General features: G+C 41.7%; 1 protein-coding gene across 1 annotated transcript in view; it reads right to left on the bottom strand.

Annotated features, from left to right (window-relative positions):
- Positions 1–1,167: 1,167 nt before the first annotated feature.
- Positions 1,168–22,874, bottom strand: part of FAM124A (family with sequence similarity 124 member A) — a 40,810-nt gene continuing 19,103 nt past the window's right edge. The window contains exons 3-4 of the mRNA XM_071570916.1: positions 13,595–14,334; positions 1,168–2,684 (exon numbers count right to left, since the gene is read on the bottom strand). Coding sequence (XP_071427017.1) covers positions 1,887–2,684; positions 13,595–14,334 — 1,538 coding nt within the window. The 3' untranslated portion in view covers positions 1,168–1,886. The remainder of the gene's footprint in view (positions 2,685–13,594; positions 14,335–22,874) is intronic.

The following is a 22,874-nucleotide window of genomic DNA, read 5'->3' as shown; positions in this document are numbered from 1 at the left end:
TTGGTACCAGGGAAGGTGATGGAACAGATCATCCTGAGTGCCACCACATGGCGTGGCACCACATGCAGGACACCCAGGGGATCAGGCCAAGCCAGCATGGGTTTGTGAAAAGCAGGTCCTGCTTGACCAACCTGATCTTTTTCTATGACAGTGACTCACTTAGGAGATGAGGGAAAGTCTGTGGATGTTGTCTATCTAGATTTCAGTAAAGTGTTTGATACCATCTCCCACTGCAGTCTCCTGATGAAATTGGCTGCTCATGTCTTGGACAGGTACATTCTTCACTGGGTACAAACCTGTCTGGATGGCTGGGCCCTGAGAGTGGTGGTGAATGGAAATAAATCCAGATGGCAGCTGGTGACTAGTGGTATTCCCCAGGACTCAGTATTAGGACCAGTCATGTTTCACATCTCCACTGATGATTTGGATGAGAGGATTGAGTGTATTTTCAGTCAGTTCACTGACAACACCAAGTTGGGCAGGAGTGTTGATCTGCTGGAGGGCAGGAAAGCTCTACAGAGAGATCTTGACAGACTGGATCGATGGGCTTGGGGGCACCGGTATGAGGTTCAATAATGTGAACCAAGTGCTGGGTCCTGAACTTGGGTCACAACCACCCCATGCAGCACTACAGGCTGGGGGAAGAGTGGCTTGAGAGCTGCTCAGCAGAAAGGGACTGGGGGCTGCTGATTGACAGCCAGTGGATATGAGCCAGCAGCATGCCCAGGTGGCTGGCCAAGAAGGCCTCTGGCATCCTGTCCTGAATCAGGAATATTGTGGCCAGCAGGACCAGGGAAATGATTGTCCCGCTTTACTCAGCACTGGTAAGGCCACACTTCAAATCCCGTGTTGAGTTTTGGGTCCCTCAACTACAGGAAGACATTGAGGTGCTGGAACATGTCCAGACAAGGGCAGTGGAGCTGGTGAAGGGTCTGGAGCACAAGTCTCCTGAGGAGTTGAGGCTGTTTAGCCTGGAGAAAAGGAGGCTTAGGAAGGACCTCATTGCTCTTTACAACTACCTGAAACAAGGTCACAGTGAGGTGGTGGTCGGTCTTTTCTGCCATGTCTCAAGTGCAAGGATGAGTGGAAATGAACCTTCTCCACCAAGGGAGATTCAGATTAGGTATTAGAAAAAATACATTCACTGCAAGACTGGTTAGGCCTTGGAATAAGTTGTCTAGGGAGATGGTGGAGTCAGTCTCTGAAAGTGTTCAAGAGGTAACTGGATGTGGCACTTGGGGATCTGATTTAGGGGTGATTATGGTAGTGTTAGGTTGATACTTGGACTAGATAATCTTGAAGATCTTTCCCAACCTTGATGATTCTGTGATTCTCCCCCTCCTCACCACTGCCAGGTCTCAGAGGTTAGAAGGAAGAGTGTGTTTCCTCACAGGAAACTTCTTGTCTGACTCTACTGGAGATGCTGGAACCCACAGTGCTTAGAGCTGCCTTTGGAACTTGTGAAAGGGAAAAATAAGACCCCTTTCTTCTGCCATCTTTCTAGAGTTAGAGGAATTTCTCAGAAAGTTAAAGCAGTTTGGTATCACAAATTAATCATCCTTTTCTGCCAAATTGAAATGGAATACTCCATGTTTCTTCTGGCATTTCCTTCACCACCATAGAAAACATCCACCTAGCCGTGCTGTCGAAAAGCCTTTGTGCTGAACATCTCCTTCAGTACAAAGGCCCAAGCTCAGACTGCTTTACTGTACCTGGTTTGGGAATACCCATCTCAGGGGGTTATGAGTATTTTCTTCAAACATTTGACATACTGTGCTGCATGACCTTCTCCTCAGCAAGAAACCATCTGTATGGTCAAGGTGGACCCACTGCTGTTATTCACAAGTAGAACATGTTTGCCCTGGAAGGTATAAGATAGAGAAACTTCAGATGTAAAATTCTTCTTCATTAACTGGTGAAGCTGGGCAGACACGATCATCCAAAGAACATGGAGCGGCTCTCAAGGACTGTTTGTGATGCTTAGTGGGAGATGCTGATGTGAAACAGCTGGAAGACCATTCAGAAAGACAAGGCAGTGACCCATCAACTGACTCAAAAGTATTGCACATGGCAGACATGGGCCTTCCACTGGTGGCTATCTGTTTAGTCTTACTGACAGTTTGTTTCTGTGGGGGAAGAGAGTCTTCCAACTCACTGCAAAATCCATTAAGGGCAGAGTATGCAGAAACCACAGACAGGTCTGAGAAGGACAGCTTCATCCCTGTATCCACATCAGTCTCTTGGGCACCCTCCAAGTCATCAATGTTAAGTTTGGGGCTGCATTTCCATGTTTTTAACCTGGTTGCAGTTGACCCAGTATTTAAAAAATGAAATGGTTCACTGAAATGAAATGTCTCTGATGCTGAAGAGGAGTTCACTGTGGGCAAGCAGAACAGAGACTTGCTTCGTTGAAATGACCATGAAATGCTGGAGGCACTGCTGGATCTGCGTGTGAAGTCTCCTCCATCACTATCTCTCAAGTCCTGCTGGGAGAAACCAACATAATGACCAAGGCCGTTCGCATGATGTACCTTGTTTTGAGCCATTTCTTGTGCCTGTTCAGAGACAGATCGGTGGCTCTGAGAAGGAAAGGCTGGCAGAGTGGTGAAGTGGGAATCTGTTGACACAGATGGATACTGTTGCTTGTTCTGCTTTGCAGACTTCCTACACCAACTGCGTGCTTGCTGCAGACGGGAGAGGGAGAAAAGAAGATCACATTAATACAGAATTGGCAGGTTTACAACCATAAAGTCTCCGTTGCTGGGTTGTTACTACAAATAATTACGGAGCAGACTTCAGTCAGTATGCTTGCAGCAAATGTTTCACTTCAATAACAAAGAGAAACCACCCTGCCAAAATCCCAAATATTTACATAACGAGCCTTGAAGACAACAAGAATAAATGCTAGAGAAGCTCTGCCTTGGGGTCTGAATTACGCTAGCTTTAAATTCTCACTTCTATTGACTTGTTCAGATTCATTCATATTCTGTCTTCCAACATTACTGCCTTAGTGGACAGGTGAAGAACAAAAATGAAGAAATGGAAGATGTATGTTACCATAATTATAATTTCTCATTTCTTCCTTACTGTGTTCTTTTTGTCTTCCCCTCCGAAACACCAAAAAAGCCTTCATCAAAAAGCTCATTCTCTGTCTCCTCAACAGAAATGTACTACTTCTTTCAAATTTTTCTAGTTTTCTCTTTCACATCTGGTTAGCTGAGGAATGTGCCCTAGAACCCACTTGCTCTGTTAACTAGCTCTTAATGACATTTTGCACAGACATGTAATTTGCTTGCAGACACCTAGACTGAAGACCTAAACTGATGATTATGATCTGAATCTGGACCTGAATCTCAGTCCTAGGACAGTATTTGAACAAGAGAAGCAGCTGTGACAAATGGGGAGCCAATATCCTTCTCCACAAGTAGCTGGAGGTCAGGTGACCTTCCTATAGTATTAGACACTGACATGTGTGGGAACTGAACTGTGCTCAAGCAATCAGAAGGTTTTTCATCATCCCATTTGTTTCAGTGAGGCTTTCAAATAATTGCCTTTCAAAAAGTTTAATTTAAATTTTTCTTACTGGAATTTCTCACATAATACAAAATGCTTGATCTCTGTTACAAAAGGGACAGAAACTAATGAGACAAAGTGCAAGATCATACTCTTGAAAATAAACAATAATCTCAGATATGGGACTTGTCAGTTGGAAACAACAGAAGAGAGAGAAAGAACTCAGTGTCCTCCTGATCACTATGTGTTACTAAAGTGACCACGCTGTGACAACATGACATGGGGCAGTCTCAAATGAGTTAAAAAAGTCTTAATGCACTATGGACAACACTGCTAAGGCCTCATCCAGAATGCTGCACATGACTCAAATCATGCCTATGTGAAAAAGAATAAACTTGAAATAATAAAAATAGAGCCACAGGAAAAAAAATACAATGAACTATCTATTAAAAAACTGAACCACAAACTAATAAAAGGTTTCTAATAACAACAGAAGGGGAAGAGTCTTCTGGGGCAAATAATGGATAAAGAGTGAGCTTGTTCATTTTAGCAAAGAGATTATATGACATGACAGAAAGGCCTGAGACCTGGCAACAAAGACGGTCTTTTGTATCCCCTGTCTCTAAAAAACTCCATACATCACTGCTTTTAACATCTTGCTTGTGCACATCACATTGTCTTAGTGACCTAGATCTGTCCAAACCATCTTCTAGTTTTTCCTGAAGCAATGTCAGAGGCCAAAAAGGATCTTCACATCTGCAAAAACTGTTTTGCTCATTCAAGATCACTTATCTAGAGATTTATAGGACAGTCAAGCAATAAAAATTCACTTAGATGTTGTAGATGAATATGTATGTATATGTACACATATATACATATATGTTATATATATGTCTCTGTGAGGAAGTATGTTATTCATAACCTATGTCTGGTTAATATAATAAGCTGTTTTCCTTAATGCCATAAACAATTAAATGAATTAGTTAAGAAATTAAGAAATTGAGTATAAATTAATCAAATAAAATGAATCAATTGTCAAAAAAACATTAGCCAGAAATCACTTTAGACCTCTACACACAACATTATTTTATTTATGCAATAAACCAGCCAATTTGTTTAAAAATTACTCAGCAAGATAAAAGGCTTCTGTCCATGAAGAAAATATTAGCTGCCTCTTAAAGGAAGACAATTTTTGGATAACCCAGAAATAAGAATATGACATGCTGAAAGTACACAACCAGATCACTGCACTCTTTTAATGGGTTTGTCCAAGAAAACACTCCTCATTATATTTTGTTTGCATTAACCAAAGGTACTACTTTTTGTTTCTCTGCAGTAGCTCTGTTATCAGATATGCTACATGAACTCAATGACCCTGCTTGGTGAATCAACAGAAGCAGTTCCAGAACACTTCTACCTCCAGGACAGAAAATCATGGATTGCCTCACCATGGCTTGTTTTTATGCTATTCTTGAGATTTTGTAGACTTAGTTGATAATTTGGCAGATCAAGCATCCAAAGAAACGATGATTCACTGGCAACAACTCAGACAAAACTGCACCTGAAAACATAAGGCTTTTGGGAACAGATCTGTACGTGCACTGTGGAGAGTTCTGTGGGCAGTACAAAAGCCATGCCTTTACCTTGTGCAGACCATACCACCTGTCTACATGTATATAAGGCAAAGCCCGCAGGCGTCCTGAGTAGAATTTAGTTGTCTAGTTAATACAGCCAATGGAGTATGGAGAGCAATTCAGCTTTCCCTGAAGAAATTCTTGTGTCTGGGTTAGCTGAATTGCTTTCTATGTCCTTGGGCTGCACTAAGTACATACCCACCAACTACAGTGAGAACACAGATTGTAGCTGACACAAAAATACCTGAAGGTAGACATCAATTTTAGGTGTCTATGTTCTGACGCTGAACCAAATCCTGCAGAGATGACTCCTGTGTGTTTATTTTTTAGTGTATAGAGGAGGCATTTTGCACACTATTAAAAGTCTCATCTTTAGGTGATGGCAATAATTTCTTATTTATTGACACAACTTCCAACATGTGTTCCAAAGAAGAAGGAATTTAATTTGGTCTCTCAGGTCACCACTATCAAGAGATAGTTGGTCCAGTTCAGTTGTGTGATTGTGTGTATCTGCTGTATCCTGCCTGGCTGGCAAACACATACACAGGCCATTCCATATCAGGGATGTCAGTGCCTGGGAACATTTCTGGGCATATGAAATTTATTAATACAGGTAAAATCTTAAGCATTTTGGGAGTAAAGCATGGATACAAGAACAGATTGCTTTGAGCTCTTTTTATTATTTCCAAACCCTCCAGTTTAAATCAGCTTGTGTTAGTTCTGGATTGTAGATATGCAACACAATGACTAGAGGTGCAACCGAATTTCCAGGACTCCGAAGGATGCTAACCTCAGGCATTACCTAAGAGGATGTGAACCAGAGGGCGATACCAGGCTAAATGGATAAGGTGAATTAAAAAATCCCTGCTAGAAACCTTGCCTTCATGTAGGAAATTTCTAACTGAAATGCAGATAAAAAGTGAAGACTCAAAAGAAAGGCGAAATGCACTTCTAAGTGGCAGCACTTAGAAGGGGCAATCCGACCCAAATAGGTTTAAGTATCTGGCCTAAAACTAACAAGAAAATCTACTTTAGGTAAGACATTAGTTTTAGTTTTGTTATTTTAAATTTTTTTCCCTAGCTCTTTTAATGTTTCTGTGGTCAGATAGAGGCATTACATTTTATACAAGGTATTTGCTGTTAATCCTGATAATGGGTCACAGGTTCTGGTCAAGCCTGGTTGGCCTGGCAGGAGGTAACGGTGGATCAGTGAGGAGAAGGGGGCAAGTACAGCCTGGCTTAGGATGGCTGCCTGTAGGGCAGGTCAAATGACATCATTAACACAGCTTATTTCTGAACAGCTCTGTTTATAGGAGAAATTGTTTACCTCAATAATTTTTTTTAGATCAGTTAAGATTTAGAAGACTTATTTTCCCATGCTGATCTTCTTCATATGGACATAAAAAAGAAAGTAATAGGGGGTATTATTTTCATACTTTCATATTAAAGCAATACAACTGAAGACTTTCCTGGCTGTGAGAATACCAGGCTGCACAACTGTACTACAGGTAGTGCGTCACAAGCACCACCTCATAAAATACTAGTGAAAAAAGATTACAGGCTAATCCTATATCGTAGAGAACTGGATTACATGGACTAATAAGACTTTTCTATATCTACATTCTCTAACTTGTCAGAGATCATAGAGAGGATTCAATGATTTAGCCAGGATTAAAACTCAGGCAAGACTAGTTCCTAGCCCTGTGCCAAGGCCATTTGACTGTGCTCCCTTGTGCCACCCTGGCACAGCACACCGAGTGCTGCATGCAGTCTGTGCATTCATGTGATTGCTCCTCTTTAGTTTTTTGAGGCTTCTTCCACCTCCTTAAGCCTGCCATTTGGCTTTGGGAGCAGTTGTACATTCTTTAATTTTGTGAATTCTTTTCAAGTCCTCATCTTCAGCCTTCTCACAGCTTGCTCTCAGCAGTGCTTGTTACCTCTCTGCATCCCAGCAGAACCATGCCTGGTAAAGCCACACTGCCTGCAACAGGCACAAGTGCCACAGAGATGCCAGAGAGGGACTCAGTCATCTGAAAGGACAAAGAGACAATCCAAAATGACACGTTGATTTGACTGAAGTTCCAAAGTGACACGTTGGTTTTGGCTGAAATTCCAAATACAGGGAGATAGATTTGTCAGACCTTGCCACAAAGATGCACTACAAACCCGGCCATTGACTGCACAGATTAGCTCTCTAACAGAACAGATTTTTTCATCAGGCGCTAATCTGCTGCTCATTTATAATCTCTGCACAAATCTTTGTGAAGCCTGGAGGGATTTAGAGTCTGTGTTTTCCAAGGGTCTGCAGAAGAATTTCAGGATGGATATCCCTAAATGCAATAAATAACTTGTGGCAAACCTTGCAAAAATGCACTTTCGCCTTGGGCTGCCTGGACCTAACAAAAAAAAAAAATCAGTGAGTGTTCCTGAAGTCTATTTTAAGTTATCTGCTTTTTAAGAAAGCAGATAGAGATCTCCTTAAGTATTATCTGCATTAAAAACTGCCAGCAAGACTCTGCTGAGGTCAGGACCCAGCCAGCACAGCAATGACATCACCATCTCGAGTCCAGATTTTGCCTGCCTTGCTCCACAGGAGTGCGATGGTGTTTGTTTAATTGTATTAAAACTGGTGGAATTGATCCAGGAAAAAAATCAACACCAGAAAAAATGGCAGAGGTAAGTCTTCAGTATCATCATGACATGTCTTACTTGAAAGTAAGACTTGAAAAATGTATTTAGAAGCACAGGTTATCAAAAGGCAAAGTACACAAATTTAATTTAAAATAGAACATGTACGAAAAGTAGCTTGTAGTGTGTTTACAAGACTAAGAAAGGTGGATGCTTTGTAACACAAGATATATTCACTCTCAAGAGTTTTTCCTGGATGTACAGAGTCATAAGAGATCCTAGTATGCCATGAAACATAATTGAACTAATGCAAAAAAATAAAGTACCTTAGGTTGAAGAAAAAAACCTAAAAAAATTGACTGATTCACTATGCCCACCCACAAGCACGTCATTAGCATTAAGAGATCCAAATACGTATGTCAGAAAAGTGAAAGGAAAAATAGAGTAAAAAAAATTTAAAAATAGGAGGCTAGTATTAGACTTACAGATTAATTAGATCAGCTTAAGGCACCTCCCTTGACTGAGTCAATTTTGGCTCCAAAAGTCTGTCCTTTTCACCAGTTGCTAAAGAAACTAAAAGTAATTTTTGCAAAAGTGCCCTGTACACATCCTTGCTTGTCCTAAGAGTCATAGAATGGTTTGCATTAGAAGAGACCTTAAAGATTGCCTAGTTCCAAGCCCCCACACCATGGGCGGGGACACCTTCCTACTACACCAGATTGCTCAAACCCCCATCCAAACTGGCCTTGAACACTTCCAGAGATGGGGCATCAACAACTCCTCTGGGGAACCTGCTCCAGTGGATGCTTTTTCTTGTCATTCTTCCTCTCTGTGTTCAGTTCTGCTCTATCTGCCCTATTAATTCAAGGGAGCTTGAAGCTCTTCTCTCACCTCCATTTTCCTTCCTGCACACTAAGCTGTTCTCGGTAAAAGTGTCCCTTTTTTGCCAGTTTTCATCTTTTTGCGTTCTCTGATTCTGGTTTAGCTGTTCTTCTTTCTCTTTTCTACTTACCTGTAGTGACTCCAGACTGTTAGTAGTGTGACTGTGTTTTCTTTCCTTTACCTCCCAGAATCTGCTTTTGATAATGGTTTGAGTAACACAGATTACATGATTTGACTGCATTTAAGACTACATGTGTACACTTATTGTCCAATCTGACTTTTTGTTAATAATTTCAAAACTCATGCAGCCATTTTCTACAGAGCCTGTTGACACTTCAGGCAGACAAAAGCACTTCAGTTTTCCGAATACTAAATAGCTGTATGCTTCCATAAGGGGTATGACAGAGGTGCCATAAAGCCCAAGGCCCACACCTAAAATGGTAGCAGATTTGACTAATGCTCCTAGAATTCTTACAAGTTTTATCAGGGTCATATAAATGCTGGATGACCATCAAGACACCTAAACTGGAAAGGAGGGGAAGGAGAGGGAACACTGCTTTGTGGCAGACCCAGCTGAGGTCTGGAAGGGTTTGGTGGATCAACTGAAGTAAATACAACCATGACCACACTGATCTGAGTCCTAAACTTATATGGAAAATTAAGTGGACCCTGAGCCTCCAAGATTTGCCTCTCCTTAGCCAAGATAAGCTTGAGAGGCAGACCATTCCTCATGCTGCAGAGGAGAGCTAAATGTCTCTTTTAGTCTCAGTTGGCGCTGGAAGAGGAAAAGCTCTGTCCAAACCTCATATCTGGTCATTATTTTGACCTCATCAGGTCAGTAAGACACATCCATGCTGCCCATGTATCTAAGAAAAGGTATTTTCTGCATTGTCTGAGTCCTCTTGACCCTGTTCCATGCTTCAGTTATGGCCTGTCTTTGGCACTCTGTAAGAAAGCACTACTTCTTCTCCTCAAATACATGATTATACCACTTCTCAACCCAAGATTACATTTGCCCAGTACAGATAAGAACATTAATTCAGCAAATCAGCAAAAAAAAAAATCCCTCTATCTAGAAGCAGTGATAAGTTAACATTTGCACTATTGTTTCAAGCGATGCTTTATAAAGCAACACTAGGCAGAAAACAGAGAATCCATAAACTGCATAGGTTCATTAGCACAATAACTGGCTTACAATGACAGATCTGACTATTTTGTTTCAGGCAGAACTACCACAGACTGGTAACAAACTATATATTTCTTAGGACTTTTACTAGTCCTGGCAATGTTGCTTACTTTTTGGTGCTGAAGAGGATTAAGGGGAGCAGATTCAGCAAGAAATTGGTTATTACATGGTGAATCAGATGTCTCATCCTAAGTGTTTGATCTATGCTCCTATTTCCTAGGGAGACTGTCTGGCATTTCAGGAAGGCACAGCCTTCTTGTAGGTCCTGAGTCTAACCTGGCTGGACGTCTTTCCTGGGTGGCTCAGGTACCCTTTGGAATATAAAAAAGCAGTATGCTTAAGTGCTGAGTCACTACCTAGGTGAAATACTCATATATGCTGTTGTCCACCTTCCTCCTGAATAAGTCTGCATGTTCCACCTCACGCAGAGTAGCTAGGAAATCCTGCCAAAATATTATTTTACTTTTCCTACCCTACCCAAAGCTATTCTCATAATTTAAAGAAGCCATCTGTGCATTTTCTTCTCTCCACTCACTACCCTTGCTTTGCAAACACACATGGCCAAGACAGTCCGATCACTTATTAACCTTTCCTGCTTCCCATGTTGCACTGCCAGGAGTACAAGTTGATTAGCACTTCAACTGTCTCTGTGTGGATTATGCCCAGAGGCAGCCAGGAATCTGGACAATACCTACAAATCTGACAGCATATTCAGTATACTGGTCTGTGGTGGATTCTTAACTACATTATTTACATATTCTTCCCACTGCTCTGACAAGAGCTCCCCAGAGTTCCTGCTTCTGGGCTCAGCAGCAGTGAAACAGTGTGGGTGTCTTTCCGTGGGATGCAATCATGTTCTTAAGCCCTGCTCCTGCAACAGCCAACTGAAGCTTACCCTTTTACCTCATCTGGTACATAGGTGCACCCTTGAAGCTAATTTGCCAACATGGAAAAGCTACTGTGACAAAATAATTCTGAAGGGCTTCCTTACAAATGAAGGAATGGTTTCTGTGGCATTAAACAGATTTATTTCACCCATGAATAACTTTGTTTTCTCTTGCACTGACTTTATCTAAGCCCCTTGATAATTGCATTTGCAAAATGGATTAAGAACATGGATCAATCTATCTGGTAAGTATCCAAGTCCCTGTAAGGACACTAAGAAAAACATGGAGGTCATATCTTGTCAGCCTAATTATGAACGTATATTCAAACTTCAAATACTGCCTGCAATTTAATAGGGATGCAAATCTACCATTTTTGGTATAATTTTAATTTTAATCCATAAAAAGGTGTGGTATCTGTATAAAGTAAACAAAAATTTCTGATGATTACTAAGTACCAACAGATGTGCAGACTGAAAGATACTGTGAAGTCATTGTTTGAGTTCATATAACTGGAAAGAAGAGAAAGTTATCACCAATGCTGTGGCATGGATAATATTATTAATAGCAGCTCTCTGTAAGAAGTCAAAATGTAGTCCTGTCAGTTTCAAAGGTAGATACTATAACTGCTATGAATTTAGAATGAATTAAAAGAATATAAGGAGTTCATGGATCACAAAATCCAGTGTTTCCTACCACCTATGATCCATCATTTCCTTCTCTCTAAATGACAATCTCACCTTAAATTAAGTTGCTAACTGCTTGCTCCTGCTGGGTGGCTGTTATGTAGTTAGCCACCAGTTATCTACAACTACCAACTAAAATCTATTTATTGACAGTTTTTTGTTCTTGTGACAGAACAATCATTTAGTGAAACAGCCTTTTCCTGTTCCTGCTGTTTACCTTAGCTATTTTCCAAACACAGTCCGAGCTCCCTTTAGACTTACTTTGGCTACGCTTGCAGGTACCTAAGTACAAAGAGGAGGTACCTAAGTGGAGCTGTAGAGCTCCACTTCTGATTGTATAGACTTGCTCGAAACCCATATACCAGGACCTTGTTTGCATGAGTTTATGACTGTGTAAGTTAGATCTAAAGTCTCTGTTTTCCTTCCATGTTGCATATATTAAACTTCTTTTGCTTCAGCACAATTCCAATGTGATAAATTCCATTTCTGTAACTTCATTCCTGTTTGCCATTTTGCCCTCTTGGTCAGAATCATCAACCTCATCAAAAACAGAAATGAAAGGTATTTGCACCTGGAGGCCACACTTAGCAGGCTTTTACTCTTTTCTTTTGATACATATTGCTAAAATCTTGGTTTGATTTTTCTTTGCATGGTTTACCTCGGTCTGCTGCTCACAAAGTCTTGCTTTACCTGTGTACTGTACTACCTGACATCTGCTACTTCTCAAAATTTGGTTTTAAATCAAAAGCCTTATTTAGAAGTCCTATTTTGTTTTTACCCTTTCCTTCAATTTACTTGAAACCAGAGTAAGATCCCATAAATCAAAGTTGTATTACACAGCAGAAACCTTCTGAGAAAGAACATGGAAAACGGGACATAGGTGAGTATGGTTGCTGTGCATAACTTTCGTGATGACTCTAGTCAGCTTCAGTTTACAAGTTATCTCAGACTAACACCGCTATGCCTACAGTGCAATCAGTAACCCCAACAAATTGGTTACTATCCTGCCAGGGTGGGAAAAGAGCCTGCCCTCCTCAGCCTTATATGTGTTATTCAGCTCTGGCATGAGGTTTATCTGAGGGTGGCATCTGCAAAGCAGCATTGAAAGGTTTCAGTACCACTTGGATGTGACTCACCAGGGCACAGATGCCCTGTGTACCTCGATTTTCAGTCCCAGGAGCTACAAACACCGAGGTACTGTGCTACAGGGGTTGCACACACCTCTCAGTGTGTGCTGGGAGGTCTGTATGGTGGAAGGATGTCATCCCCAGTGCTTCTTCCACGAGAAACAAGGTCAGACAACTGGACAAGTCACATGAATGCAATTCACTCAAAAAAACCACCCTTTGAAATCTGAACAACAGTCTTTTAAAGGCGAGGGTCTGAGCTACTTGATTTGAATGAAAGCAGTACAAGAATGCACATTAACCTGGCTCTGAATTGCCAGAGATACCATCTCTGCAGGGCAGGCAGCTCTTAAGAGCTTGCTGCTTGTTATCCTTTTATCTCTCTTGGATGGGATGTAGTGAAGCAGAGCATGCTGATACATTGCCCAGATACGCTGCCTACAGATGTCGTAACAAACAAACTCTTTCAGGATTTGGTTATGAGCATTTGAGATTAGTTCAAAAACAGTCTTTGGGAACGTCTCTCTTAGGCTGCTCTTCAGGGTGCATTTCTTTTCCTTTATCACCTCTCTTTTCATTTTGATAATCACTGTGCAAAAGAGAGATGCAGTATGTCACCCAGTGATGCTAGACTACAATGAGCACCACCAGGAATCCTGCTTGTCTTCCATAAAAATCTCGTAACTATTTTAAAACTCCCTGTCAGTTCTGTGCCGGTATTTCTTATAAAACTGCACTCAACAGCCATCATTCCTCCAGTCAGGCTCATAATTCCTTCTCTTTTCATTTTTTAAAACAGCTAACTCATCTCATAACACTCTAAGCATAAACTGAAGTTGACTGATATCTGGATAGTATCAGTCACTGCTTTTCTGATTAGTTACACACATAGCAAGGGGTTTCAAATTCTTTGTTTAGCAGTACTTCCTGGCTCTTTCTCCTACGATAGAGCTAAAAAAATAAAAAGGGCAATTTTTCTGTCTGTCATTGCACGTTAAGCTTTCCTGCACAAATCCAAGAAATGTGGTTCTGTTTCCCTGTATACGGAACTTACCTGCAAAAGGATCCTATTTCCATCATGGTCTTCTGTCTGCCACCTGCCTTCACTGATGGGGCTGCAAGGGTTGGGCAAGAGAGGCACAAGTTGCCCCACATCTTTGACTCTGAACTCCAGCACTGCTGACTCTGTTGTCATTGGCACCTGGCCCTTTGGAAGTTTTTTTAAAGAAAACTGAATGTCTATTTCCATGTTAGAATAGACAGGAAAAACACAAAAGTCTGCTTTTTTCTGACACACTGGTCTTTTCAGTATTAACTCATACAATTTCAGAATGTCCACAAAGTTTTCATATCTGCAGTATATGGTGAAGCGGATCATTTCTTTGCCATAGTGCACTGGGCGAATGGCCCACAGAGGAGTGTCCGGAGCCAAAGTGTAAAAGTCTTGGCTGCATGGCATGTAAGGGAGGAATTTCCCATGCATTAGCTCTGTGTGGTGGTAATGCCAAGGTGGCCGCTGAAAGGTTTCATGGAGCTGCAAGATTGGTTCTTCTCCATATTCCTCCTGCACAAACAGAATGACGGCAAGGGCTGGCTGAGAAACACCAGCCTTCACTTGCTTCCTGTGCTTCCCGGGCACTCGTCTTTCTGAGACTCGAAACAGCTGGAGGTCTGGATGGATCCAGGCTAGAAGCTTATCAATGGCTTGCTGAAGAGTCTTGGATTCACCTGGGTCTGTGATAATATGTACACTAACAAGGAATGGGTCTTGTATTCCTTCCACAGACAGTTCACCTGAAATATATAAAAAAAATCCTTTTAAGATTTGTAACCAAGTTGTCAACATTTAGGTGATTCTTAAAGGAGAAACAGTCTACTCAGTCACAGAGGGCTTCATTTTTTTTCATCTCTCTCAAGCTTGCCTGTAGCAAACAAAAAAAAATGCACAGATACAGCAACCAAGAACATAATGGAAGGCAGGGAAGTTTCATCAAGGTTTTTTATAAGATTAAGGAAGACTCATAAAAGCAGGAAGCACAAAAAAATTGCTCTTAGGGTAAAAAGAAACCTTTAGTTAGCCTTGGCAATGTTCACAGGGGCCCTATCTGTTGTTTGTCCCTGAAAACATTTTGATAGCTCAGAAGAGCAATGGCAGGTTGGAGGGCTGGGAAGAAATTGTTACTTCTGTTCTGCTGGAGTTGCATGCCAATAAAGATGCATGTGCATGGTGATCCAAGACAGTTTAATAAATTAGTCATGTAACCTTCATATTTTTGCTGAAATGGTTCCCCTTGTGTGGTGTTCTGAAACCACCTCCATGTCTGAGATCCTGAGCCTGGGCACAAAGCCTAAATGTGTGAAACCTTAGAAAGGCTTCCCAAGCTTTTAATTGTGCAGACCACATTTAATAGGGGGGTTGTCTCAAAGGCTATTTCCCCTCCTATTAGCAATCAGTACAAACCTCTCCCTCCTCCCTCCTGGCATCAGAATAACATTCTTGTGATACTTCACCAATTGCTTTAATGGAAAAGCAGCTTTATACGCGTAGTGTATTTTAGTTGTCTTTCAATACAGAATAGCTGTAAGACCCAGAGACAATCTAGATGCAACTGCATAGCTTTCCAGACAGAGACGACTGGTAAACATACCACTAGGCTCAATTTGAAGCTGCAGAAAGTATGGTATGCAGAGTAAAAGAGCAAGCATGCATCTTGCCTAGGGGAGATATAAAAAAATCAAATAAGTAATCAAAAATACAACTAAAGCAGAGTTCTTGTATCCCTGTGTGAAATGGGTGATGTGGAGTGACTGTGTCAGACCACTAATGGAAGAAAAAAACTGAAGCAAAAAGAAAACCTGTGTCAGTATGTGGCAAGAGCTTTTGCTGTGGCAATCCTTACTATTACGTAATTCTTTGAGATATCTCATGTGGGTAGTCACAGTGAGGAAGTAAAACAAAGAGGGGTATGGGGGGAGGTCCTCTCATGGTCCTCTACATGGGACAGCAGGACAGGAAGGAAAACAAATTGCAGAGGACAGTGATCTAATAAAACCTAAAAGAAATTAATCACCATAGCTACACAGTCATTCATTTTCTAAGACCGGAATAGAAGATGTTCAGCTCTTTTCTCTCTCTGATTCCTTTGTTACACAAATGCTATCAAAGCCTGCAAAAAGGGACAAGCTTGATATTTATGCATATAAATGACTACAGCTCTGAAAGAAGCCTGGGCACAACAGTGTGAAGCAGAGAGTCATCGTAGCTGCTGCCTTCTTGCTCTGCACTGAAAAAAATCCTGAGCACGGCTTTTCTGCCCTCCTGTTTCTCAGCATAGTGCATGGACACTGAATGGCTAAGGCACTTTTCAAAAGTGGAGCCTTATGGGAACCAGTGCCAGCATTAGTATTCTGCAGTCATCGCTGCCTGTGCCCATCAACACCAGATGCTTGCAGAGCCAGCCTCAGAGGCACAGCACAAAGCCATCGTGAGGAGCTGGGGTTATACATAGAATAGGGCAAATCATCTTTTTTTTTGAGCTAGAAGCAAGTAAGCTGAAGGGGAAAAAGTGTAACAGATCAAGAGAGAAAGAGCTTCAGTTCTGTTTTATGTTATGCTTTTACTGCAATGCTTTTACACCTTTCATTATGTGGCTTCTGTGCTTCTAAAATGGCAGCCCTTTCTAGTTGGGTAAGAAAAAGAGAAACTTTAGAAAAGCAAAAATACGAGGCAAGAAGAAACTTTCCCTGACCTGACTTCAAGTTGCAAATTGTTTCTATGTTACTAACAAGTCTTTTCGCTTCATCTGACAAGGAAGGAGGGGAAACAACACCATTTCTCATGACACAGTTCAATTTGCCCCTGGCAAATTGTTACAGAAGCAAATGAAAGCTCTGCATATGTATTAGCCTTCCTGTGTTACTAGTTAATCCCACAGAAAATATCAAAATGCTGAGGCATCTATTTGAAAATAAGCTTCACAGTTCTCATAGCTGTTACATTTTTCCCCCTTCCTATGACAGAAGGGTATTAGTTCTCTTTGAGTTGGCAAATCGCTAACTTTGCTAAGAGGTAATTACTACCAGGATTGAGAGAGTATTTTACACTTCTGAACTTTTCACTCCTGTGTTAGGTAGTATTAACCACTCATGAGAGGTTAAAGCAGTCAGCCCAAATGCTGTGGGGCTGTCACACCCGATGTCTTAAAGCTGGAAGTGGAAGGTGGCCTGGTATTTTATGATTGAGCTTTGTATGGGTTCTTCTCTATGTATTATTTTTATTTTCTTGCTGATCTGATACTGCTGAGCAGAGATAAAAGAAAGTCCTGCAAAGCTGAATGGCAGTCTTGCCCTGTGGTTCTTCCTTCCCTCCTCTCTCTGCCCAGAAACCACAACCTTATAATGAGAAAGACAATCTGACAAGAAGCTGTCTGTCTGTGGCAGCTATCTAATTTTGGTAGGACTTCTCTGAAATTGAAACTCCTTCACCTGGGGACAGACAAGACAGGTACCTGTTGCCTAAATCTCCTGCTGTGGGCCTGGAGAGAGGCAGTACCTCTGAAAAACCTGTGGAGGATGGTTTGCTTTCTTCATTCTTTTCCTCCCCCCTCCCTCTGTAGGGAACAGCAGCGCCTGCAGAGGACAACCTTTCTGATATCCAGAGCTGTCCAGCCCTTCCCTGGCCAGAGGTGCCTAGTTGGATGGCCATGGAAACAAGGACTGGTAAAAAGTGTAGGGAACAGGTCTTAGGAGGAGTAGTTGATGGGATGGAGCTGGAGTTTTTTAGCCTGGATAAAAGGAGGCTCTCTACAACTACCTGAAAGGAGGTTGTAGCAAGGCAGGGGTTGGTCTCTTCTCCCAGGTAACAAGCAATAGGATAAGAAGAAATGACCACAAGTTGCACCGGTGGAGGCTTGGATTAGATATTAGGAACAATTTCTTCACCAAAAGCATTGTCAAGCTTTGGAACAGGCTGCAAGAGAAGTGGTTGAGTCCCCATCCCTGGAGGTATCGAAAGAAAAGATGTGTAGATGTGGCATTTAGGGACATGGTTTAGTGGTGGACTTGGCAGTGCTGGGTTAATGGTTGGACTCAATGATCTTATAGACCTCTTCCAACCTACATGTTTATATGATTCTATGATCTGGTAATACAAATACCCATGGGTGAAGTGGGAAGCAATGGATTAAGTGCTCTGCTCCCTTACGGTGGGTTGAGGGGGCAGCCACCATCCCTGAGAGATACCAAAGACACTCATATATCTGGTAACACTGTTGTTGCTGCAACTGGCCAGAAAGGCAGGGCTCCTGGCCCAAAGCAGGCACAAGTGAGTGTAACATCAGGTCAGCAAACCCAGCAGCTGAGAAGCAGCTAGACCCGTCTGCAAATATGGGGAATGGGAGCTAACAATCCTTCTTCCTGGAATACACAGCCATTTAACATTAAAACCACACAAGAGACAAAATGTCTCTAGAGTTTTCTTCCATGCCACCTGCAAAACCTAGGTTAGAAAAATCTCCTGCTTTCATTTGGTTTTTTTCGCCCTGGTTCTTTTGAACAGATTGCTCCAGCAAAACTCTGGCTAAGACCTGGCAGTCTGGTCCCTCTTTTATACCATGACAGACCCAGGTTGCATTTCCCCTGGAGCTGCCCTGAACAAAGATCAGTCCTTCTAGGAGCAGCCTTCAAACCCTTTTTTGTTTCAGGAGAAGTCACCTTCAGCAGTCTTGATGAGATCTGATTTTTCAGGCTTCTCCAGCGGACTAAACTCAGCCCAGAGCAGAGCTTAGGAAGGATTTGAAGTACCTCTCTCCCTGAAATGTCTCCCCTAAACCTTCTGGTAAAACAAGGTACGAACCTAAAGACCTTTCTGTCTCATCAGGAGGTATTTAATGAAGAGTTACCTAGAAAGTTAGGCAAACCTGGTAAGTATGTGAGCTAGGACTGAGTTTGTAAAAAAGAAAGATTTTAGGCAGACTGGTTCCTGGCCCCAGTTTGTGCACAGGAAAAAGCACATCCAGACTTTGGCAGACATTTTCAATTTTGTAGCCACCTATACTTTCAATCTTCTAGTCAGGAAATATCAAACTTAAAAATACTTGACTTTTTTTTTTGCTGGCCTGCAATATTGCATTGAGAATCTGGACACTGGAACACTAACTTCCATTTTTCCATTGCAGCATGCTGCTTCATGGGAACCAACACCTGAACATCCCTTATTTTGTACAGACCAGATTCTTTCAGTGCTACATCAAGCAGTAAGATTTCAAGTTTCATTTGACTAAATTGCACAATGCAGTACCAGAGATGTAAATCAGGCAATGAGAGGGTCAGAGTGCATGTGCCAAGCTTCTGAACTGCAACTCCCATCCAGCAGTACTTCATTATTAGGATGTAACTGCTATCAGGAAGTAATGAAATAATTCAAAATTGAACATTACAGATCAGTGTATTTTTTCTCATTGTTAATCAATCAAAATATTTCAACTGTGGGAATGTAAAAGAACCCCAAACACTGTATAAAGAATGTCAGAAAAAAAGCACTATATTATTTCCAATTGAAATTTCCCAGGGCTTCTGTTGCACAAAAAATGTCCATATTTTCCTATTTCAATCATATTTCAAAACACAAAGAAATGTCAAAATGGTAGCATTTCTCAGGATCTTCACTTTTTAACTGAGTTCAAGGCAAGACTGACCATTTTATGTGTACTAATTGAAAGGCATGAGCAGACACAAAGACAGAGGCTATTTTCATAAACAAGAAGCATCACTTTATGGGTAGCTGCAACAGAAGCAGTAACTGGACACCTCTGGCAGCAGAACCCACTGTTAGGTCATGCTCTGATGAATTATGCAGCATCAATAATCTTTTGAATAAGCAGAATGTGACAGATTCACCAGCTTCTCCATTCTCCTTCCCTGCTGTTTAATAGCATCTGACAAATGCAGGACTGCCAGATAATGTGCTTCTCAACATGCCCTGCTTTGCACACCACCTCAAACTCATGAAGGATGTTTAGAAACAAGAAGAAAGGGGACACAGTGCCAAGAGCAGAAACCTCTTTCACATTCCCCTCAGAGCTGCCTTTTCCTGAGGAGCTGCAGTTGAGTGTTCTGCAATGGAGACAACAGTGTCAGAATGCTCACTCCTCCATCTGTACTAAGGTAGTATAGACAATGCACAGCAGACCAGCATACAGGCAAACATAGCAAAATGGTCAGTCTGCTCCTTCAGTTGCTGTACAACTACAACAACAACAGAACAAAAATAAAGCTCAAAATTTAAGCCCATTATCTGTCTGATGGAGATAAAATGCCTTCTCTGACACATTAATATGAACAGTCTTAGGAGGCGTCATTGCCCCTAGTGTGCAGCATGCAACCAACCCTGAAGGAATGAATCTTATAAAAAACTGAAGAGTAATGCCCACAGTCACCCTGCATGACCAAGCAAAGATAATGTAGATGGTGCAGCTACTGCTGAAATTCCCCACTGTGCTACAGCTCCTGTGAATTATTATTCCTCTCCAACAAGTTACCTTCCCCAGACCTGCCTAAGGGTAACTTTGCATGATCAACTTAAACTGCTGTTGAAAGGGGCCATCTCACTTCACTTCCCTTTCTTCACCTTCCATGAATTTCTGCCCACTCCCTTCTGTTGGCTTGAGCATTTGTGTAGCTACACATCCTACACTGATCATGCAACAGCACTGATGCTCACTCTCCCATTTGCAGTCATATGGTCTTTGGTGCCAAGATTTCTGTCTCAGCCTCTTCAGAGCCATATGGCCCCCATCTTCTTTACAGGAATCACAATTATTGTGGTGCAGAGTCATCCTAGGAAAGTTAGGTACCTGAAAGATGTCCCTCCAAGCAGGAGGCTGGCTGGACTGGGCTCCCTTGGGAGTCCAAAGTGAGAGACAGAATCAAACCTTCAGATAAGGCCCATCACTCTCCAGTGTACACACTTCCATCTTGGATGTCTCATCTATGCAGCTAAAATGGAGGCTAAGTTGTGGGCCTATGTGCATATCTTGAAGACCATTCTTGTTCTAATATCTTATCTTATTGTATGTCTTGTCAACATCTGAGGAGTGTTTTTGTGATAAGTGTTGGAAGAAAATCTCTTGAACTATGTGATTACCTTATCTTCCATTACATCCTCCAAACCCAACTTCTTTGGCTCCTTTAGTCAGGCTGCTGACTGTTCATAGGAAGGCAAAGAGTCAGAGTCACTCCTTAGGTCACAGATATGTTCTCAGTGCCCATTCTGCTCATCTCTTCATTCACAGTACTCCAGCTTTGTCACTTACCCCTAACTACCTGTCAGCCAGGAAACAGTTCATGCTTGGTATAAAGCAATGTGTGTGTTGCCTGTGGGCTCACTGTCCAGCTGCAGGCTAGGAAAAGAGCTAACCTGAACTCACATTAGAGTCTGTTTTCTCCATGGAGACTAAAGTTTGCCCCACTGCCTTTCATTCAGTTCCAATGAAACCTGTAGGAATTCAGTGTCTCTGTGAAGAAAGGTGATGCATGTTCACATCACGTTTCCCTTCAGAAACAGGCTAAAAATAAAGGGATGAGACTGTCACATTGTGTTTCTGGCTGTGTAACCCCATGTCTCCAGCCCACAGCCTTCTTCCTGTGCCTGTGTATTCGACCTAGGCTTTATGGAGCCTATACGCATGTCAAAGCAGAGGTTTCGCTTAGGGTATATTAAGCATCCAGCAAAAAAAAAGACTCCAAACTGAGAAGATGGTGCATGGGATCTTCATGCAGACAAACTTAGGAACCTACAGTGGGTGTGTTCACACCATGGTTACAAGGAAGCAAACTGCTTGGCAATTCCTCATGAACACCCCCCAATATGAGGCTTTTTCTGCCAACACTGCGGTCTTTTCCATGAGCTCCTTTATTCTTGCTGCCTGGTGTTTTCTTCCCTCAGAATATGCTGCTGGCACCTTATATTACAATGGCAAGAGCAGTATTAGAAAAATAAGAATTTCAATTTAAAAAGCCAACAACCTTATCATCTACTTAGCCTTTGGAGAGCACTGAAACCCTGAGTACTCTCCTCAACCAGAGATAAAGCTAACTTGCTGAAAAGCAAGAACCACAAAATGGTGGTGTACTCTACAGATATTCTCCTGGATGTAAACTGCTGTAATTTCCCCTCTTCCCTCCCACACAGTTCACCACAATTTGCGAGCTGTTTTGGTGTCTCAGTCTGCACATGTATCCATGCCAAAAACAGATTCAGAAGATTTGGCATCTTCACACTGTCTTTCCTGTTGCAGCTGTCTTCACTCAAAAGCCACAATCTACCTCCATTTGCCTATCTAGGGCCTAAATGGCTTCATCACGCAGAGATTAATTCTCACAGGAGACACAACACCCACAAGAGAAACAGCAAGGTAAATTTATTTTGATATCCTGAAAAGTATTCCTGATCTGTGGAAAACAGCTGGCAATTGCCATTCTGTGTCATTCAGGAACATAGAAGAAAGTGTAATCAGAGAGTCCTGAGCGGGGAACTGAAGCACCACAGTCAGCTGCTGCTTGGAGGATTTGCCCCAGTGAGTTTGGGGATGCACCAAGGAACCTGCACCATTGGGTAAAACATGGGACTTCATGTAACAACCTATACTGCTGCTAAATTCAGTCCAGTGGAGAAATAATGGGAGGTGCATTAATTATAAATGCTCAACTATGAAAATAATTTTATTGTTATTTTATATTGTATGTAGAATTAAAAAGAAAAAAAATCGCCTCACTTTTTAGGAGGGGGAGGGGAGAGAAAAGGGCCTGAAAGTGAAACAAAGGAAGCAGTATTCCAAATGGCTGCAGATTTCCCCTTTAGAAAAGTTTTGCAAAGATGTATGTCCTTCCCAATTATAAAATCTTCCTAAAGAAAGACAGGGATCATTGTACTTGGCAAGAACCCAGACACCGATCTTTGGTATAAATACCAGATTCTGTACAGAGTTGCAATGTGTAGTAATTCAGTAAAACTCCCATCAGCAACCACCAGTAAATCAAAAGCTTTACAAACTCCATCCAACACCACATTTTTTAAAGTCCTTTGATTATAGGCATTGTGTTTTCTTAAAATTCAACTCCTATGTAAAGCTGAAATTTTCAAAAATATGGTTTTTATAAAAGGGCAGAAAGAACACTGCCTTAAAAAGAACCCCAAGAAACACTGTACACTTGAGCAGCTAACAGATTCGGTCCAACAATGAGCTCCATACCGCACACAATGTACTCTAGTTAACTGAGAGTGTGATTTTATGATGGGCTTAAAACAATTTAAGACTTTACTGCTGGCACTCGTC

Source organism: Pithys albifrons, chromosome 1 (genome assembly GCF_047495875.1).
Source record: "Pithys albifrons albifrons isolate INPA30051 chromosome 1, PitAlb_v1, whole genome shotgun sequence".
NCBI classification, from domain to species: Eukaryota; Metazoa; Chordata; class Aves; order Passeriformes; family Thamnophilidae; genus Pithys; species Pithys albifrons.
The sequence above is the reverse complement of the archived record's forward strand: the minus strand, read 5'-3'. Positions and strand labels throughout refer to the sequence as shown.